We start from the raw sequence: 18,192 nt of genomic DNA, 5'->3' as shown, positions 1-18,192 counted from the left end.
GTAGAGACGGGGTTTCACCGTGGTCTCGATCTCCTGACCTCGTGATCCGCCCGCCTCGGCCTCCCAAAGTGCTGGGATTACAAGCGTGAGCCACCGCGCCCGGCCGAATGACACTTTAATAAAGGTGTGGGTGTGTACTCACATGTACTGAAGTCTGTACCTGTGGCCCTACTTTGAGGTCATCAGATTGTACCCCCTTTCCCAAAGTATATATTGGTGAACTCCCTTTTCTGTTTCCTTGGGGGCACTAAGCCAACATGTCCTGCTCTGCCCCTGTTTCCACATCCTGCCACGTCACCACAGTTCTCCTATGCCAGGAATGTTACTGGGGAGGAGTGGTTCCATGACTCAGAGGACACCCCAGGTACTGAGTGGGAGTGGGGGCGCCCCAGGGACTGAGTTGGAGTTGGTGAAATTAAAAATAAAAATAGTAGTAGTTGATGAAAATAAAAATTAAAAATATAAAAAATTAGCTGGACGTGGTGGTATATGCCTGTAGTCCCAGCTACTCAGGAGGCTGAGGCAGGAGAATCGCTTGAACCCAGGAGGTGGAGGTTGCAGTAAGCCCAGCGCCACTGCACTCCAGCCTGGGCGACAGAACCAGACTCTGTCTCAAAAAATAAAATAAAATAAAATTCACAGATTAGCTCACAGGGAGAAGATTGCTGTGTTTGACTGCATTGGTCATTCTAGGATTTATTAGTCTTTTTCCAATTTTAAAATCAGAAACAGCTTTACATCAACACCAGCCGATTTTTTTTTTTGAGACGGAGTCTCACTCTGTCACCTAGGCTGGAGTGCAGTGGCGCCATCTCGGCTCACTGCAAGCTCCGCCTCCCAGGTTCACGCCAGTCTCCTGCCTCAGCCTCCCGAGTAGCTGGGGCTACAGGCGCCCGCCAACTAGCCCGGTTAATTTTTTGTATTTTTAGTAAAGACGGGGTTTCACCGTGTTAGCCAGGATGGTCTCAATCTCCTGACCTCGTGATCCGCCCGCCTCGGCCTCCCAAAGTGCTGGGATTACAAGCGTGAGCCACCGCGTCCGGCTACACCATCCGATTTCTTTTCTTTCTTTTTTTTTTTGAAGGGTTTTTTCAAATGTTTATCTTATGTACAAAGAACTATCATGGTTTTTCTAAAGTAACTCAGGAAATGGTAGCAACCCTATGCCTTTTCGGAAAACAAGGATAATTTATTCAACAAATATTTATTTATTGAATACCTATGAGCCAAATCCTGTGCTCAGTGTGCCCCTCACTAGTTCCTGTCCTGTTTAGTTGAGTGGAGGGTATAGGTATAGGCAATTATAAAATACTTCAACACTACAAAATTCCACTGCTGTGGAATTACAAACAAGATTTTGTCTACTTTCGGTGCCCAAAGGAAGAAGAATAATCCAGCAGGTGGCAGCAGGGAAACAATTATTTTAGATCTTCATAAGGGAAGAGTAGAAGGCTGCCGTAAATGCATGGGGATTTTTTTTTTTTTTCTTTTTTTGAGGCGGAGTTTCGCTCTTCTTGCCCAGGCTGGAGTGTAAAGGCGCCATCTTGGCTCACCGCAACGTCTGCCTCCCAGGTGCAATCAATTCTCCTGCCACAACCTCCCGGGTAGCGAGTAGCTGGGATTACAGGAATGCTCCACTACGCCTGGGTAATTTTGTATTTTTAGTAGAGACGGAGTTTCTCCATGTTGGTCAGGCTGGTCTTGAACTCCCGACCTCAGGTGATCCGCCCACCTCGGCCTCCCAAAGTGCTGGGATTACAGGCATGAGCCACTGCGCCCTGCCCTCTTTTTTTTTTTTTTTTCGAGACTGAGTTTCGCTCTGGTTGCCCAGGCTGGAGTGCAATGGCGCGATCTCGGTTCACTGCAACCTCTGCCTTCTGGGTTCAAGCGATTCTCCTGCCTCAGCCTCCCGAGTAGCTGGGATTACAGGCACCCGCCACCACGCCCAGCTAATTTTTTGTATTTTTAGTAGAGACGGGGTTTCACTATGTTGGCCAGGTTGGTCTTGTACTCCTGAGCTCAGATGATCCACCCGCCTTGGCCTCCCAAAGTGCTGGAATTTCAGGCGTGAGCCACGGCGCCCGGCCTGCATGGGGATATTCTGTGGACGTTCGGGTCCTAGGTTAACTTATGAGGACCCACAAGACATCTGGAAAGAGGATAACCAGGCCATTCTGGGGGTTACAAAACCTGGTTTTTGTTTGTTTGTTTTGTTGTTTTTGAGACAGTTTCGCTCTGTCGCCCAGGCTAGAGTGCAGTGGCGCGATCTCCGCTCACTGCAAGCTCCACCTCCCGGATTCACGCCATTCTCCTGCCCCAGCCTCCCGAGTAGCTGGGACTACAGGCGCCCACCACTGCGCCCGGCTAATTTTTTGTATTTTTAGTAGAGACGGGGTTTCACCATGTTAGCCAGGATGGTCTCGATCTCCTGGCCTCGTGATCCACCCGCCTCGGCCTCCCAAAGTGCTGGGATTACAGGCGTGAGCCACCACGCCCGGCCACAAAACCAAATGTTTTAATGGAGTTCTTTCATGGGCTATGAATTTGAGAGGATCTATCTGACCGACTCTTACCCCGAATGTTTTCCCATTCCTCTTTTATTTATTCATTCCACAGATAATTATGGAGTCCCTACTACGTACAAAGTCACGGGAGGAGCTGGAGATACAAGAGTGAACCAAACAGTCCTTGCTCCCCAGAAGTTTCAATCTGCTCAGAGAGCCAGGTCTTCCCACCAGGGTTCATAACCTACAGGGTACTTTGTTAAAAACGAGCAGTTGCCGGGCGCGGTGGCTCACGCTTGTAATCCAGCCCTTTGGGAGGCTGAGGCGGGCGGATCACGAGGTCAGGAGATTGAGACCACGGTGAAACCCCGTCTCTACTAAAAATACAAAAAATTAGCCGGGCGTGGTGGTGGGCGCCTGTAGTCCCAGCTACTCGGAGAGGCTGAGGCAGGAGAATGGTGTGAACCCGGGAGGCGGAGCTTGCAGTGAGCCGAGACTGCGCCACTGCACTCCAGCCTGGGCGACAGAGCAAGACTCCGTCTCGGAAAACAAAAAAAAACAAACAAAAAATTAGTCGGGCGTGGTGGCAGGCGCCTGTTGTCCCAGCTACTCGGAGAGGCTGAGGCAGGAGAATGCGTGAACCCGGGAGGCGGAGCTTGCAGTGAGCCGAGATTGCGCCACTGCACTCCAGCCTGGGCGACAGAGCGAGACTCCGTCTCAAAAAAAAACAACAACAACAAAAAAACCAGCAGTTACTACGAAGACTACAATAGGAGAAATTTTTCTGTGTATCTCCATGCCCTTTGGAGCACAGATAATTGACAGTTGGAGGCTAAAGGGCTTGGGTCGCGGGAAGGTTGTGATAAGTCCCTGATAGCCTCCCGTGCCCTTTTTTGACAGGTCTTCACTGATTCATGCATCAAATATTTACTGAACTCCGTCACTGTGCCTAGCTTTGTGCTTGAGGCAAACAAAACACAGATCTATTTCGAATGCCATTCAGAGGAAGGTAAGACATGCACCACGTTTAATTAAATAGTAAACAGAGTAGTAAAGCAGGAAAAAGACTAAGAAGAGTTCTTGGTGATATTAAATGTTTTGTGATATTCGCCACCTTAACGTTTCTGACTTGACACCAGTACTCCCGCAGAGAGTTCTTTCCTGGGTTAGGAATTTCAGAGGACTTGGCGGACCGACTCTTGTCCCGAGTTCAGATCACTCGACCCAGTCCTAGCAAAGAACTGAACCTAAGGGGACCTGCCGAGCCACCGTAGGGACTGTCGGCCAACCTGCGCGCGCACATCTTCCACCCGTGGACTCGTCAGGGCGTGAGGACCCACCTCACGTGACCATTAGCAGCCTCCCGATTGGTTTTGCTCCTTTTCTCTCCCCAACTAGTGGGCTGATGCCCCGAGAAGGTCGGAGGCATGCGCAGTGCTCGGATTTTGCTTGGCTACCCGGAGTTAAGCGGCCGGGTTGGGCGATTAACAGGCCGTGGCTAGGCAGGACGGAGAGGGGGCGTTCGCTCCTCTGGAACTTTTCATGCCTCGTTTTTTTTTTCAGATGTGGCTTGGTCTGGACGCAAGGTCCCAGCAGCCAGCTTAAGCTTACTCTTCTGTGAAAGGGGAAAGTATCCTCTGTGGAAAGCGGTTAAACTTGTGGAGGGGGTGCGAGACGTGAGTTCTCCCCCATGCCAGGCGAATGGTGTGGCCTTGAGCTGGTCCAGGAGCCGGCTCGACGTGTCTGAGGGAGGCCCCGGAGGGGGCGGGGAGGTGGCCCACAGAACGCGGGTTCTGTGAAGAGACGTTGGGAAGATTCGATTCCGAGAAGAGGAAGAGCCGGATTGAAAGCCAGGCCGCTGAGGGGGAGGGGGCTGCCAAGATGGCGTCGGCCTCCTCCGGGCCGTCGTCTTCGGTCGGTTTTTCATCCTTTGATCCCGCGGTCCCTTCCTGTACCTCGTCCTCAGGTAAGCCCGGCAGGGCGTGGGTAGGGAGCTGGTGAGGAATGTGCGATGGGAGGAAGAGCGAGACCTAAGAGGGTACCTGTAGCTGGGAATGTCCTACCTGTTACCGGTAAGTGGACGCGAGCTGGGCTTTCAAATAGGGATTTCTGAGCGGGCAGGAGTTTGAGGAAAGGATAAGTTTGATTAAGAAGTTGTCGAAAACGTTGGTTGTCTTTGAGGAGGAGGGATGGAGATTGAAGGTGGGGGTAGGGTGGCCGGGCGCGGTGGCTCACGCGTGTAATCTCAGCACTTTGGGAGGCCGAGGCGGGCGGATCATTTGAGGTCAGAAGTTCGAGACGAGCCTGGCCAACATAGTGAAACCTCGTCTCTACTAAAAATACAAAAATTATCCGGGCAGTAGTGGCGTGCGCCTGTAATCCCAGTTACTCGGGAGGCTGAGGCGGGAGAATCCCTTGAGCCTGGGAAGCAGAGCCTGCGGTGAGCCGAAGTTGGGCCACTGCTTTCCAGTCTGGGCGAGAGAGTGAGACCCTGTCTCAAAAAAAAAAAAAAAAAGAAGTTGGGGTAGGAAACAAGAGAAACGGAAGGGAGTAAAGAAACTAAGAAAGTAAATGGAGGCCTAAGAAGTAGAGAGAACTACTTAGTGTGAGAGGCAGGTAGAATCTAAGTTGATTGTGGGCTAATTGGATGAAAATGTTGAAGAGAAGCCAGGGACTTAAAAGATATTGAAGTTATTGGACGCTTTCGATTTCTGGAGAGGTAGGGAATCGTGAATTTTGTTGGGTGGGTGGGAATTGTTGAAGCCATCTTTTCCCTCAGATATGTCACCCCTAGTCACTTCGCACCCCCACCCTTAGGGCCGCACAGGCACACAGACACACATACATACTTTCTCAGACTAACTCCTTTGGTGATTCCCAACTCTAAACTGCCCAACTTTGGGAAGGAATGGAAATTTTGAAGAGAGCCTAAGGAATGTAGGAAATTAAGGTCAAAGACCTTAAAAACAGATGGGAAAGATGGAATGGAGTCTTGAATTGCAGTAGAGACTGCGAGAAGTGATGTTTTGGAAATTAGGCCTGAGAAGAAAGATGGGTGGGGGGGTGACTGTAAGTGTTGTGGGGGAGTATTGCATAATAGAAAATGGACTGGAAGAATGCTTAGGCTGTATCAGGAGATTGGAATTTGGAGAATGGAGCCAGGTTAATGTAGCGAGCTCAACGTATTAATGGTTAAAAACGAATGAAGATTGAGGGAGGGCTGAGGAGGCTCACAAGAAAAACAGTAGATTGTGTGTAGGAGAGAAAGTGTGTATATGTGTGTGGGGTGGGGGGCGGGAGGTGAGTCAGAAACTGAGCGCTTCTATCAGAAGTGTCTGGCGTTTCACAGTAACTGCTGCTTCTACACTGTAAATAGACGCTGCCAGACGTTGGATACTTTGCTTGAGATTTTGGTATTTTCTCAGGCCTGGTGTTGCGTTTTTGCTGTTTAGAATTTGCTGAATAGGGTTCCTTCCACTTTCACATTCCAGCTCAGATGCTGGAATATCTAGTCACACATATCTTCTTAATAAGTTGCAGTTTTATTTATTTTTAATAAAACTATCTTTAGTTTGTTGAGAGGGGATTTTTTACCTTTCCTATAGAAGTATTAGGGGACCAGAACAACTCATGCTGCATTATAAGCATGAAATAGGATAAAGTAAAAGTGACAGGGTATTTATTTATTTTAGACGGAGTCTCGCTCTGTCGCCCGGGCTGGAGTGCAGTGGGGTGGTCTCCGCTCACTGCAAGCTCCTCCTCCCGGGTTCACGCCATTCTTTTGCCTCAGCCTCCCGAGTAGCTGGGACTACAGGCGCCTGCCACTAAGCCTGGCTAATTTTGTTTTTTGTATTTTTAGTAGAGATAGGGTTTCACCGTGTTAGCCAGGATGGTCTCGATCTCCGGACCCTATGATCCGCCCACCTTGGCTTCCCAAAGTGCTGGGATTACAGGCGTGAGCCACCGCGCCTGGCCTGGGTTTTTATTTTTAATAGAGTAGCTCCTTAATTTGAAACCTGCTCCCCCTCTAATCCCCAACCCAGAAAGAAGAAGGATTGTGTATGGTCCATAAACAAACTTCTCAACTATTAAGTCAGGTGTTTGCTTTGTACTCTTCGATATTTTTGTAGGTCTTTATGTTTTCTGTCAGATCCTCTCACTAACAGTTAATAATACAGATTGTATAAATGTTTTTGTGTTTTTTTTTTTTTATTTTTGAGACAGAGTATCATTCTGTCACCTAGGCTGGAGTGCAGTGGTGTCATCTTGGCTTACTGCAACCTCTGCCTCCCAGCTTCGAATGAGTCTCCTGACTCAGTCTCCCAAGTAGCTGGGAATACAGGCATGTGCCATCATGCCTGGCTATTTTATTTTTTTGTGTTTTTAGTAGAGATGGGGTTTCATCATGTCAGCCAGACTGGTCTCGAACTCCTGACCTCAAGTAATCTGCCCACTTCGGCCTCCCAAAATGCTGGGATTACAGGCATATCGCAAGGTCAGGAGTTCGAGACCAGCCTGGCCAACATGGTGAAACCCCATCTCTACTAAAAAATACAAAAAAATTAGCCAGGCATGTTGGCGGAGGCCTGTAATCCCAGCTGCTTAGGAGGCTGAGTCAGGAGAATCGCTTGAACCCGGGAGGCAGAGGTTGCAGTGAGCTGAGATCACGCCACTGCGCTCCAGCCTGGGCGACAGAGCAAGACTCTGTCTCAAAAAAAAAGGGGGGGGGGGGCAAAAAGTGGCTAAATTTCAAGCTCTTGATGGACTATGGAAAGATTATAATGGCCTCCACCAAATCCAAATGTGGTAATTACTCCAATAGCAAAAGTACTTAAACATCTCTTAGAGCTTATGGTTTGCTTTACCCTGTGTATTTCACTTGTCAGCAGTATAAAAGCTGACAGCTTAATGGTGAAACTATCTTTAATATTGGCAGGGAACAAACTCTCCTAAATAACCTCTCCCTCCCAATTTAAATGCCAGAAGATTTGGAGTGCCTAAAAGTTATGAGTGGCTTATCAAAAACTGTCAATATGTCCTTGGCTATGACATTTTTGTTTTATATCCATTTTCAGCATTGTCAGAGAACATTGTCCTTTAGGATTTCAGAGTTTCACCAAAACTTAAGTGGAGTTCAGCTAAACAGCTAAGAACAGTAAATGGTTTTAGGATGGTTGACAGGCACACTTCTTGAATTTCTACAGGGCCAGCCTTCTAGCCTTTAACAATTCAGGAAATCATAAACCATCACTTGTTCCTGCCAACTTTCTAACTCCTCTGGTACCATGCAGACAGAGAAGCACTCTCTTCCAATCACAAATAAAATCTTTTTTCTTTTTTCTTGAGGTGGACTCTTGCTCTTGTCGCCCAGTCTGGAGTACAGTGGGGTGATCTTGGCTCATTGAAGCCTCAGCTTCCCGGGTTCAAGCGAGTTTCCTGCTCAGCCTCCCAAGTAACAGATTACAGGCACCCGCCACCACATGTGGCTAATTTTTGTATTTTAGTAGAGACAGGGTTTCACCATGTTGGCCAGGCTGGTCTCAAACTCCTGACCTCAGGTGATCCACCTGTCTCGGCCTCCCATAATGCTGGGATTGCAGGCGTGAGCCACCATGCCCTGCCAGTAAAGTCTTTTTTTTTTTTTTTTGAGACGGAGTCTCGCCCTGTCGCCCAGGCTGGACTGCAGCGGCGCGACCTCGGCTCGCTGCAAGCTCCGCCTCCCGGGTTCACGCCATTCTCCTGCCTCAGCCTCTCCGAGTAGCTGGGACTACAGGCGCCCGCCACCACGCCCGGCTAATTTTTTATATTTTTAGTAGAAACGGGGTTTCACCGTGGTCTCGATCTCCTGACCTCGTGATCTGCCCGCCTCAGCCTCCCAAAGTGCTGGGATTACAAGCGTGAGCCACCGTGCCTGGCTTTTTTTTTTTTTGAGAGGGAGTCTCCCTTTGTCGCCCAGACTGGAGTGCAGTGGAGCAATCTTGGCTCACTGCAGCCTCAGCCTCCTGAGTTCAAGAGATTCTCCTGCCTCAGCTTCCCAAGTAACTGAGATTACAGGCACCCGCCACGTCTGGCTAATTTTTATATTTTAGTAGAGATCGAGTTTCACCATGTTAGGCTGGTCTCAAACTCCTGACCTCAGGTGATCCTCTCGCCTCAGCCTTGCAAAGTGCTGAGGTACCTACAGGCTTTAGCCACCGCCCCCGGCCTTACTTTTTGCCCTTTTTACCACCATGAGGAGAGTAAAGAGTTTCTGTCTTGGAGGCTTGATTTGAAGTTAGTGGTTGGGTTAGAAGGGATAGGTTACTAAGGTGTACACTGCTCCTATGAAATAAGAGTTGTGGAGTAAAATCATGTGTGACTTTCTCAAGGAAAAGCACTTGAGGCTGGGTACAGTGGCTCACGCCTATAATCCCAGCACTTTGGAAGGCCAAGGCAGGCGGATCACCTAAGGTCAGGAGTTTGAGACCCGCCTGGTCAACATGGTGAAACCCTGCCTCTACTAAAAATACAAAAATTAGCCGGGTGTGGTGGCAGGCGCCTGTAATCCCAGCTACTCGGGAGGCTGAGGCAGGAGAATCGCTTGAACCCGGGGGGCAGGGGTTGCAATGAGTCAAGATCACACCATTGCATTCCAGCCTGGGGGCCAAGAGTGAAACTCCATCTCGAAAAAAAAAAAAGGCCAGGAGCAGTGGCTCACACCTGTAATCCCAGCACTTTGGGAGGCCGAGGTGGGTGGATCACAAGGTCAAGAGATAGAGACCATCCTAGCCAACGTGGTGAAACCCCATCTCTACTAAAAATACAAAAATTAGCTAGGCATGGTGGCACACTCCTGTAGTCCCAGCTACTCGGAAGGCTGAGGCAGGAGAATTGCTGGAACCCAGGAGGCACAGGTTGCAGTGAGCTGAGATTGCGCCACTGTACTCCATCCTGGAGACAGAGTGAGACTCCATCTGAAAAAAAAAAAAAGAAAAAAGAAAAGCACTTAAACCCTAGATAATCATGAGCTGTAGTTCCTTTTGCTTCAGACTAGAACATTTTTAAAATGGTCATCGCTCACCTATATGATTTTCTCATGTGCACAAATGATTTAGACATAACTTTATAGCTGCTTACCTGACTTTTTCTCCCCCTTAACTGCTCAGGGAGATCCAGAGGATACAGGATTGGAGCATTTTTGCTTGGGACTTTTATAGTAGGGACAGCCTCATCAGTCCGTGATTCTGATTGCTTTGTTCTCCCCAGCAGAGCCCTACCTGTAACCTGCAGTAGTCTGTTAACTCCAGTAGTAGGGATTATTGTTGATTTTTTTTTTTTTTTTTTTGAGATGGAGTTTCGCTCTTGTTGCCCTGGTTGGAGTGCAATGGTGCGATCTCGGCTCACTGCAACCTCCGCCTCTGGGGTTCAAGTGATTCTCCTGCCTCTGCCTCCTGAGTAGGTGAGATTACAGTCACCTGCCAACACGCCCGGCTAATTTTCGTATTTTTAGTAGAGACAGGGTTTCGCCATGTTGGCCAGCCTAGTCTCAAACTCCTGCTCTGCCCACTTCAGCCTCCCAAAGTGCTGGGATTACAGGCGTGAGCCACCACGCCCGGCCTGTTGATGTTTTTTTGATCTGTGTTCTTTTGTGTACAGTGTAAGCCATGTGCAGGCTGATTTGTTTCCCAATTCTTCCTCTTAGTGAAAAGTAAAGCAGTTTAGATCATGTTGAATGAGAAACTGAAATTTAGAAATATAAACATAGAATACAGTGTCAGAATATCACTAGGTGCCGTTTTGGTTGATATTTTATAAGTAGGGAGATACTTTTCTGTTTACATAGGGATTTTGACACCCTCCACCCACCCCCTTTTCCTTTTGTCACCTTGGTATATTCTGCCAGAAAACTGGCATCAGAATGTCATTGCTTCTGATCGATTTATTTCTGCCATGACTGCTCAAGCCCGTTGTCAAGTGTAATTAACTAGTCTAATAGGTATCCAGTTTCTGATATTAATTGATAATGTGTACTTACACGTTAGCATTGAGTATCAAAATTGTATGTTTTGCTTGTTAATGTCCGTGGGCTTTTTTAGGTTAATTTAAAACTTCTGATTAATACCTTTGCTCAAATATGTGCTACCTAATAGCTATTAAATATTTTATTAGCCTGTTTTTCTTTGATAATAAAGTAGAGACTATAGCCTGTGAAGTGAACAACAGAGATAATACCAGGCCAGCCAGCAAACTGGGGAGAGGGAAGGTGGTAATTTTATCCTTTAAATTGTTCTCTCCTAGAATTTTATTTATTTATTTTTTTGAGACAGACTCTTGCTCTGTTGCCCAGGCCACAGACCAGTGTAGTGCAGTGGCGCGATATTGGCTAACTGCAGCCCTTGCCTCCCAGGTTCAAGTGATTCTCCTGCCTCAGCCTCCTAGGTCACTAGGATCACAGGAGTGCGCCACCACGCCCAGATAATTTTTGTATTTTTAGTAGAGGTGGGGTTTCCCCGTGTTGGCCAGGCTGGCCTTGAACTCCTGGCCTCAAGTGATCCTCCTACCTTGGCCTTCCAAAGTTCTGAGATTACAGGCATGAGCTACCGCCTGGCCTCTCTCCTAGAATTTTGGAGCATTCTTACCTGACGTAAAGAAAGGAACAAGAGCCGGGCGTGGTGACTCACGCCTGTAATGCCAGCACTTTGGGAGGCCAAGGCAGGTGGATCACCTGAGATTAGGAGTTCCAGACCAGCCTGGCGAAACCCTGTCTCTACAAAAAATACAAAAATTAGTTGGACGTGGTGGCGTGCTCGTGTAATCCCAGCTACTAGGGAGGCTGAGTCAAGAGAATCACTTGAACCCGGGAGGCGGAGGTTGCAGTGAGCTTAGAGTGCACTACTGCACTCCAGCCAGGGCAACAGAGCAAGACTCTGTCTCAAAAAAAAGAAAAGGGAACAAGAAAACTGAAGTTAATCATTTTATTTTTCTCTCTTCTTTTTACTGGATTTCCTTGATCAAGGACAAAAGTGTACTTCAAGAATATACTCTTTCCTGATGGCCAGGTAGAGAGGCAATCTTTGTTTTTCTGTGCTCCATACCCAGCCCAGAGAGACTGAATGAAACGCCGATGGCGTTTCCTAGAGGAAACCCTAAGAAGCCCGTTTCCCCTATTGCACCTCACTTCTCTGCCCTTTCCCATCTAAATAGAGTATTTAATTTCCACATATGTTTATCCTGTTTTGTTCATATCTCCTGTAAGCTTTTATTCTTTTACTGTTTTCTATTTGAAGTGAACTTTTTTCCCTCAACCCCTCCATCTTGTTAAACTGTCTCCATTTTTCTTTATTCTCCTGTGAAATTTCAGTCTGTTTATTTGTAATGGTTGTATTCAGTATGTATTAATTTACAAATATCTAATTCCTGGAAAGTCTCTCTGTTGGAATCTGAGAAAGACATTGGCAAAAAGAGAGGAAGGTAGGTCTGTTGTAGGGAGTTCAGCATATTCTTATTATTTACCTTGTATATTAACTGAGCAATATGGAAGTAATCCAGAATAAGCTATCCGAAAAGATTAGAGTTGTTGGTTGGGGGTGGGCAAAAGGAGGTGAGCAAAGGAAGTTGGCAAGAGGGAATGGGAAGAGGGTTTTTTGTTCTTGTTTGTTTGTTTTTAGGATATTTAGAGTATATTAACACTTTGTTTGTTTGTTTGTTTGTTGGGTTTTTTTTTTTTTTTTTTGAGGCGGAGTTTCACTCTTTTGCCCAGGCTGGAGTGCAGTGGTGGGATCTCAGCTCTCTGCAACCTCCACCTCCCAGGTTGAAGCGATTCACCAGCCTCAGCCTCCCAAAAAGCTGGGACTACAGGCGCGTGCCACCACATCCGGTTAATTTTTGTATTTTATTTATTTATTTATTTATTTATTTATTTTTTTTTTTTTTGAGACGGACTCTTGCTCTGTCACCCAGGCTGGAGTGCAGTGGCGTGATCTCGGCTCACTGCAATCTCCGCCTCCTGGGTTCATGCCATTCTTCTGCCTCAGCCTCCCGAGTAGCTGGGACTACAGGCACCCGCCACCAAGCCTGGCTAATTTTTTGTATTTTTAGTAGAGACAGGGTTTCACCGTGTTAGCCAGGATGGTCTTGATCTCCTGACCTCGTGATCCGCCCGCCTCGGCCTCCCAAAGTGCTGGGATTACAGGCGTGAGCCACCGTGCCCGGCTATTTTTGTATTTTTAGTAGAGACAGGGTTTCACCATGCTGGCCTGGCTTGTCTCTAACCCCTGACCTCAGGTGATCCGCCCACCTCAGCCTCTCAAAGTGCTGGGATTATAGGTGTGAGCCACCTTCCCGGCTATTTTTGTATTTTTAGTAGAGACAGGGTTTCACCATGTTGGCCAGGCTGGTCTCGAACTTCTGACCTCAGGCGACCCTCTCTGCAACCTTCACCTCCTGGGTTCAAGCGATTCTCCTGTCTTAGCCTCCCTAGTAGCTGGGATTACAGGTACACACCAACATGCCCAACTAATTTTTGTATTTTTAGTAGAGATGAGGTTTCACCATGTTGGCCAGGCTGATCTTGAACTCCTGACCTCAAGTGATCTTCCCACCTTGGCCCCCCAAAGGGCTGGGATTACAGGCGTGAGTCACTGCGCCTGGTCTGAAATATGTTCATTTTAACCCAGCAGAATTAATTGCTGTTTCAAGATAGATAGAACCAGATTTGGAAATAAAATTGGTAGGTGGCTATCTGCCAAAAATTTCAAGTGCCTCTTGGCCATGGGTAGCTTATTCAGGAAACCCAAGTCTTTTAAGGAAGGACTTGGATTTTTTTCTTAATTTCAAAGAACATTTTTGTGCCAAGGGATACATATTTGAGGTCGGAGAACCACGAAACTTGTTTGTAGGACTCGAAGCAAAAGTTGACTAGAGGGAAATGTAGAGTTATTTTAACTCCCTCATTTTCCAAATTAGGAAACTGAGGTAAAGATGTTGCATAAAGGCTGTATGTTACCAAGATTAATCTTTTTTTTTTTTTGAGATGGAGTCTCGCTCTGTCCCTCAGGCTAGAGTGCAGTGGCGTGATCTCGGCTCACTGCGACCTCCGTCTTCCAGGTTCAAGTGATTCTGCTTCCTCAGACTCCCGAGTGGCTGGGATTACAGGCGCACGCCACCACACCTGGCTAATTTTTGTATTTTTAGCAGAGTCAGGGTTTCATCATGCTGGCCAAGCTGGTCTCGAACTCCTGACCTCGTGATCTGCCTGCATTGGCCTCCCAAAGTGCTGGGATGATTACAGGCATGAGGCACCACGCCTGGCCATCAAATCTTAATACATATGTTGCTCATTCTTTTTTTTTTTTTTTGAGACAGAGTTTCGCTCTTGTTGCCCAGTCTGGAGTGCAGTGGTGCGATCTTGCCTCACTGCATCCTCCTCCTCCTGAGTTCAAGTGATTCCCCTGCCTCCCTAGTAGCTGGGATTACAGGCACGTGCCACCACGCTTGGCTAATTTTTGTATTTTTAGTAGAGACAGGGTTTCTCCATGTTGGGTCAGGCTGTTCTCGAACTCCTAACTTCAGGTGATCCACCTGCCTCGGCCTCCCAAAGTGCTGGGATTACAGGTGTGAGCCACTGTGTCCGGCTGGCTCATTCTTTGATAGACTGCTTTTAGTTGGCTATTAGCTGAGGTGACCCCAGGACTGGTAGATCAAATTGCTTTCAAGCTTTTGTTTCTAGGCACATCCTTGCACTTCTGACTGTTTCCTAGAAGAGCCTTAGGAAAAATTTACACCAGCTAAGAAACAAAATTTAGCTTTTCTCTGAGATGTGGCTTGGTTTTCTTTTTTTTTTTTTTTTGAGATGGAGTCTCACTCTGTCACCTAGGCTGGAGTGCAGTGGTGCAATCTTGGGTCACTGCAAGCTCCACTTCCCGCTTTCAAGCGAGTCCCCTGCCTCAGCCTCCTGAGTATCTAGGATTACAGGCGCACACCACCACACCCAGCTAATTTTTGTATTTTTAGTAGAGACAAGGTTTCACCATGTTGGTCAGGCTGGTCTCGAACTCCTGACTTCCGCATCCACCTGCCTCAGCCTCCCAAAGTGCTAGGATTACAAGTGTGAGCCACTGCGTCTGGCCGTGGCTTGGTTTTCTTAATTGGCTTGATCCAGTCATTATTAAGGATGTTGTAATGGTCGCTTTTTTTTTGAGACAGAGTCTTGCTCTGTCACCCAGGCTGGGGTGCAGTGGCGCAGTCTCGGCTCGCTGCAAGCTCTGCCTCCCGGGTTCACGCCATTCTCTTGCCTCAGCCTCCCGAGTAGCTGGGACTACAGGCGCCCGCTACCATGCCCGGCTAACTTTTTGTATTTTTTTTTTTTGGGGGGGGGTTTCACCGTGTTAGCCAGGATGGTCTCAATCTCCTGACCTCGTGATCCGCCTGCCTCAGCCTCCCAAAGTGCTGGGATTACAGGCGTGAGCCACCGTGCCCGGCCGCTTTTTTTTTTTTTTTTAAACACACTTCCTTAGAGCTATGTGTTCAACAGTACTTCTCAGGAGGCAGGTTGACATTTCAAGAGTATTTTCAGTTGAAGAACAATTTGTGTCCCCCACCTGTAGGCATACAGAGTGTCTTTCAGTATTCCAAGTTAACTAGGACCAGAGAGATTGCCTCAGATAATCCAGCAAATAACTGGGTAGATTTTGTTTTTGTTCTATTATATTGTAAGGGGTCTTGCTTTTTTTCTTTCTCCCGCCCAAGACAGAGTCTTGTTCTGTCGCCCAGGCTGGAGTGCAGTGGCATGATGCCATCTCACTGCAACCTCCACCTCCTGGGTTCAAGCAATTTTGCCTTAGCCTCTCTAGTAGCTGGGATTACAGGCGCGTGCCACCATGCCTGGCTAATTTTGGGTCTCGTTCTTCGCCAGGTGAGTGCAGTGGGCAATCTCGGTCATCAACTCCTCCTCCCTGGTTCAGTCTTTTCCTGCCTCAGACAACCTCTGCCTCCCGGGTTCAAGCGATTCTCCTGCCTCAGCCTCCTGAGTAGCTGGGATTACAGGTATGCGCCACCATGCCCGACTAATTTTGTATTTTTGGTAGAGACAGGGTTTCTCCATGTTGGTCAGGCTGGTCTCGAACTCCTGGCCTCAGGTGATCTGCCCACCTCAGCCTCCCAAAGTGCTGGGATTACAGGTGTGAGCCACCTTGCCCGGCCTGTATTTTTAGTAGAGATGGGGTTTCACCATGTTGGCCAGGCTGGTCTTGAACTCCTAACCTCGTGATCTGCCCACCTCAGCCTTCCAAAGTGCTGGAGTTACAGGCGTGAGTCACCGCTACTGGCCTGCATTTTTTTTTTTTTTTTGACACGGAGTCTCGCTCTGTGGCCCAGGCTGGAGTGCTGTGACGGGATCTCGGCTCACTGCAAGCTCCGCCTCCTGGGTTCATGCCATTCTCTTGCCTCAGCCTCCAGAGTAGCTGGGACTACAGGAGCCCGCCACTACACCCAGCTAATTTTTTATTTTATTTTATTATTATTTTTTTTTGAGACGGAGTCTCTCGCTCTTTCACCCAGGCTGGAGTGCAGTGGCGCGATCTCGGCTCACTGCAGGCTCCGCCCCCCGGGGTTCACGCCATTCTCCTGCCTCAGCCTCCCGCGTAGCTGGGACTACAGGCGCCCGCCACCTCGCCCGGCTAATTTTTTGTATTTTTAGTGGAGACGGGGTTTCACTGTGTTAGCCAGGATGGTCTCGATCTCCTGACCTCGTGATCCGTCCGCCTCGGCCTCCCAAAGTGCTGGGATTACAGGCGTGAGCCACCGTGCCCGGCCTACACCCAGCTAATTTTTTGTATTTTTTAGTAGAGACGGGGTTTCACCATGTTAGCCAGAATGGTCTCGGTCTCCTGACCTCGTGATTCACCCGCCTCGGCCTCCCAAAGTGGTGGGATTACAGACGTGAGCCCCCGCACCTGGCTGGCCTGCATTTTTTTTTTCTTTTTTCTGAGATGGAGTCTTGCTCTGTTGCCCAGGCTGATTGATATGCAGTGGCGCAATCTCAGCTCACTGCAATCTCTGCCTCCTGGGTTCAAGAGATTCTTGTGCCTCTGCCTCCCGAGTAGCTGGGATTATAGGTGCCCGCCACCATGTCTGGCTAATTTTTGTATTTTCAGTAGAGACAGGGTTTTGCCATGTTAGCCAGGTTGGTCTCGAACTCCTGACCTCAGGTGATCTGCCTGCTTCTGCCTCCCAAAGTGCTGGGATTACAGGTGTGAGTCACTGCGCCTGCCCTCCCTGACCCCCCCACTTTTTTTTTTTCTCGAGACTGGATCTCAGTCTGTCACCCAGGGTGGTGTACGATGGCATGATGATAGCTCACTGTAGCCTCAAACTCGTGGGCTCAAGTGATCCTCCCACCTCAGCCTACTCAGGATTACAGGCATGGGCCACAACACTGCTTTTTTTTTTTCCTTAAGTAGAGACAGTCTCACCATATTGCTTAGTCGATCTCAAACTCCTGGCCTAAAGCTATCCTCCTGCCTCAGCCTCTCAAAGTGCTGGAATTACAGGCATGAGCCATCCTGCTTGGTGTGGCTCTCCATCTTTATCAACCAAAAGTCCACTGAGAGTTAGCATTTTAATTCCGAAAAAGCTGCTTATCTCTTTGTGCTCTATGTAGGAACTATTGACATACATACATATTTTTTGAGATGGAGTCTCGCTCTGTTGCCCAGGCTGGAGTGTAGTGGCATGATCTGGGCTCACTGCAGTCTCCCATCTCCTGGGTTCAAGTGATTCTCCTGCCTCAGCCTCCCGAGTAGTCGGGATTACAGGCATGCGCCACCATGCCCGGCTAATTTTTTTGTATTTTTAGTAGAGACGGGTTTCGCCATGTTGACCAGGCTGGTTTCGAACTCCTGACCTCAGGTGATCTACCCGCCTCGGCCTCCCAAAGTGCTGGGATTACAGTCGTGAGCCACTGTGCCCGGGCTTATTGACATATTTATGTAATAATGTTGGTAGGTAATTAAATTGGACCTCAGGGATTGTTTCCCTATGACCTGTTTGGGCAAAACTCCAGTTGTCTGAGGAATGCATATCTGGCTAGCCTTTAGCATCCCCAAATTATATGTTTATTTCAAACATTAGAGTCCATCACGCACTGCTTCTTGGTTTCTCATCAGTAGATGATGTCATTGCATCTCTGACAGAAATGCTTCTGCTCTGAAAGTGCAGGGAGAGGCTGTACTATTAAGGCCAACTCTGTTTTGTTTCACACACTAGGGTGAGGAGAACTCATTTCAGAACTATCTGGGCACAGTGGTTTATACCTGTAGTCCCAGCACTTTGGGGGGCTGAGGCAGGCAGATTGCTTGAGCTCAGGAGTTTGAAACCAGCCTGGGTAACATAGTGAAACCCTGTCTCTACAAAAAATATAAAAATTAGCCGGGCATGGTGATGTGTGCCTGTAGTCCCAGCTACTCTGGAGTCTGAGGGGAGAATCACTTGAACCTGAGAGGTTGGGGCTGCAGTAAGCTGTGTTCCTGCCACTGCCCTCCAGCCTGTGTGACAGAGTGAGACCTTGTCTCAAGACCAAAAAAAAAAGATATTTTGTTGGCCAGGCGTGGTGGCTCATGCCTGTAATCCCAGCACTTTGGGAGGCTGAGGCAGGCAGATCACAAGGTCAGGAGATCGAGACCATCCTGGCTGACACGGTGAAACCCCATCT

At 48.2% G+C, this 18,192-nt stretch overlaps 1 protein-coding gene and 1 long non-coding RNA gene across 7 annotated transcripts in view; one reads left to right on the top strand and one right to left on the bottom strand.

The window, feature by feature from the left end:
* Positions 1-3,502: 3,502 nt before the first annotated feature.
* On the bottom strand, positions 3,503-3,974 carry LOC131383516 (uncharacterized). The gene is made up of 2 exons (XR_009213628.1): positions 3,845-3,974; positions 3,503-3,734 (listed from the first exon to the last, which is right to left on the bottom strand). It is a non-coding gene; the product is annotated as an uncharacterized LOC131383516 (long non-coding RNA).
* An 8-nt stretch (positions 3,975-3,982) lies between these two features.
* PIP5K1A (phosphatidylinositol-4-phosphate 5-kinase type 1 alpha) overlaps positions 3,983-18,192 on the top strand; it is a 53,618-nt gene continuing 39,408 nt past the window's right edge. For 3 of the 6 annotated variants that reach the window (XM_032154682.2, XM_032154679.2, XM_032154681.2), the window contains exon 1: positions 3,984-4,470. In XM_032154682.2, coding sequence (XP_032010573.1) covers positions 4,386-4,470 — 85 coding nt within the window. In that variant the 5' untranslated portion in view covers positions 3,984-4,385. The other 3 variants (XM_058439293.1, XM_058439292.1, XM_032154678.2) reach the window with 2 other exon arrangements.

This window comes from Hylobates moloch, unplaced genomic scaffold (assembly GCF_009828535.3).
Source record: "Hylobates moloch isolate HMO894 unplaced genomic scaffold, HMol_V3 SCAFFOLD_5, whole genome shotgun sequence".
Lineage (NCBI taxonomy): Eukaryota > Metazoa > Chordata > Mammalia > Primates > Hylobatidae > Hylobates > Hylobates moloch.
The sequence above is the reverse complement of the archived record's forward strand: the minus strand, read 5'-3'. Positions and strand labels throughout refer to the sequence as shown.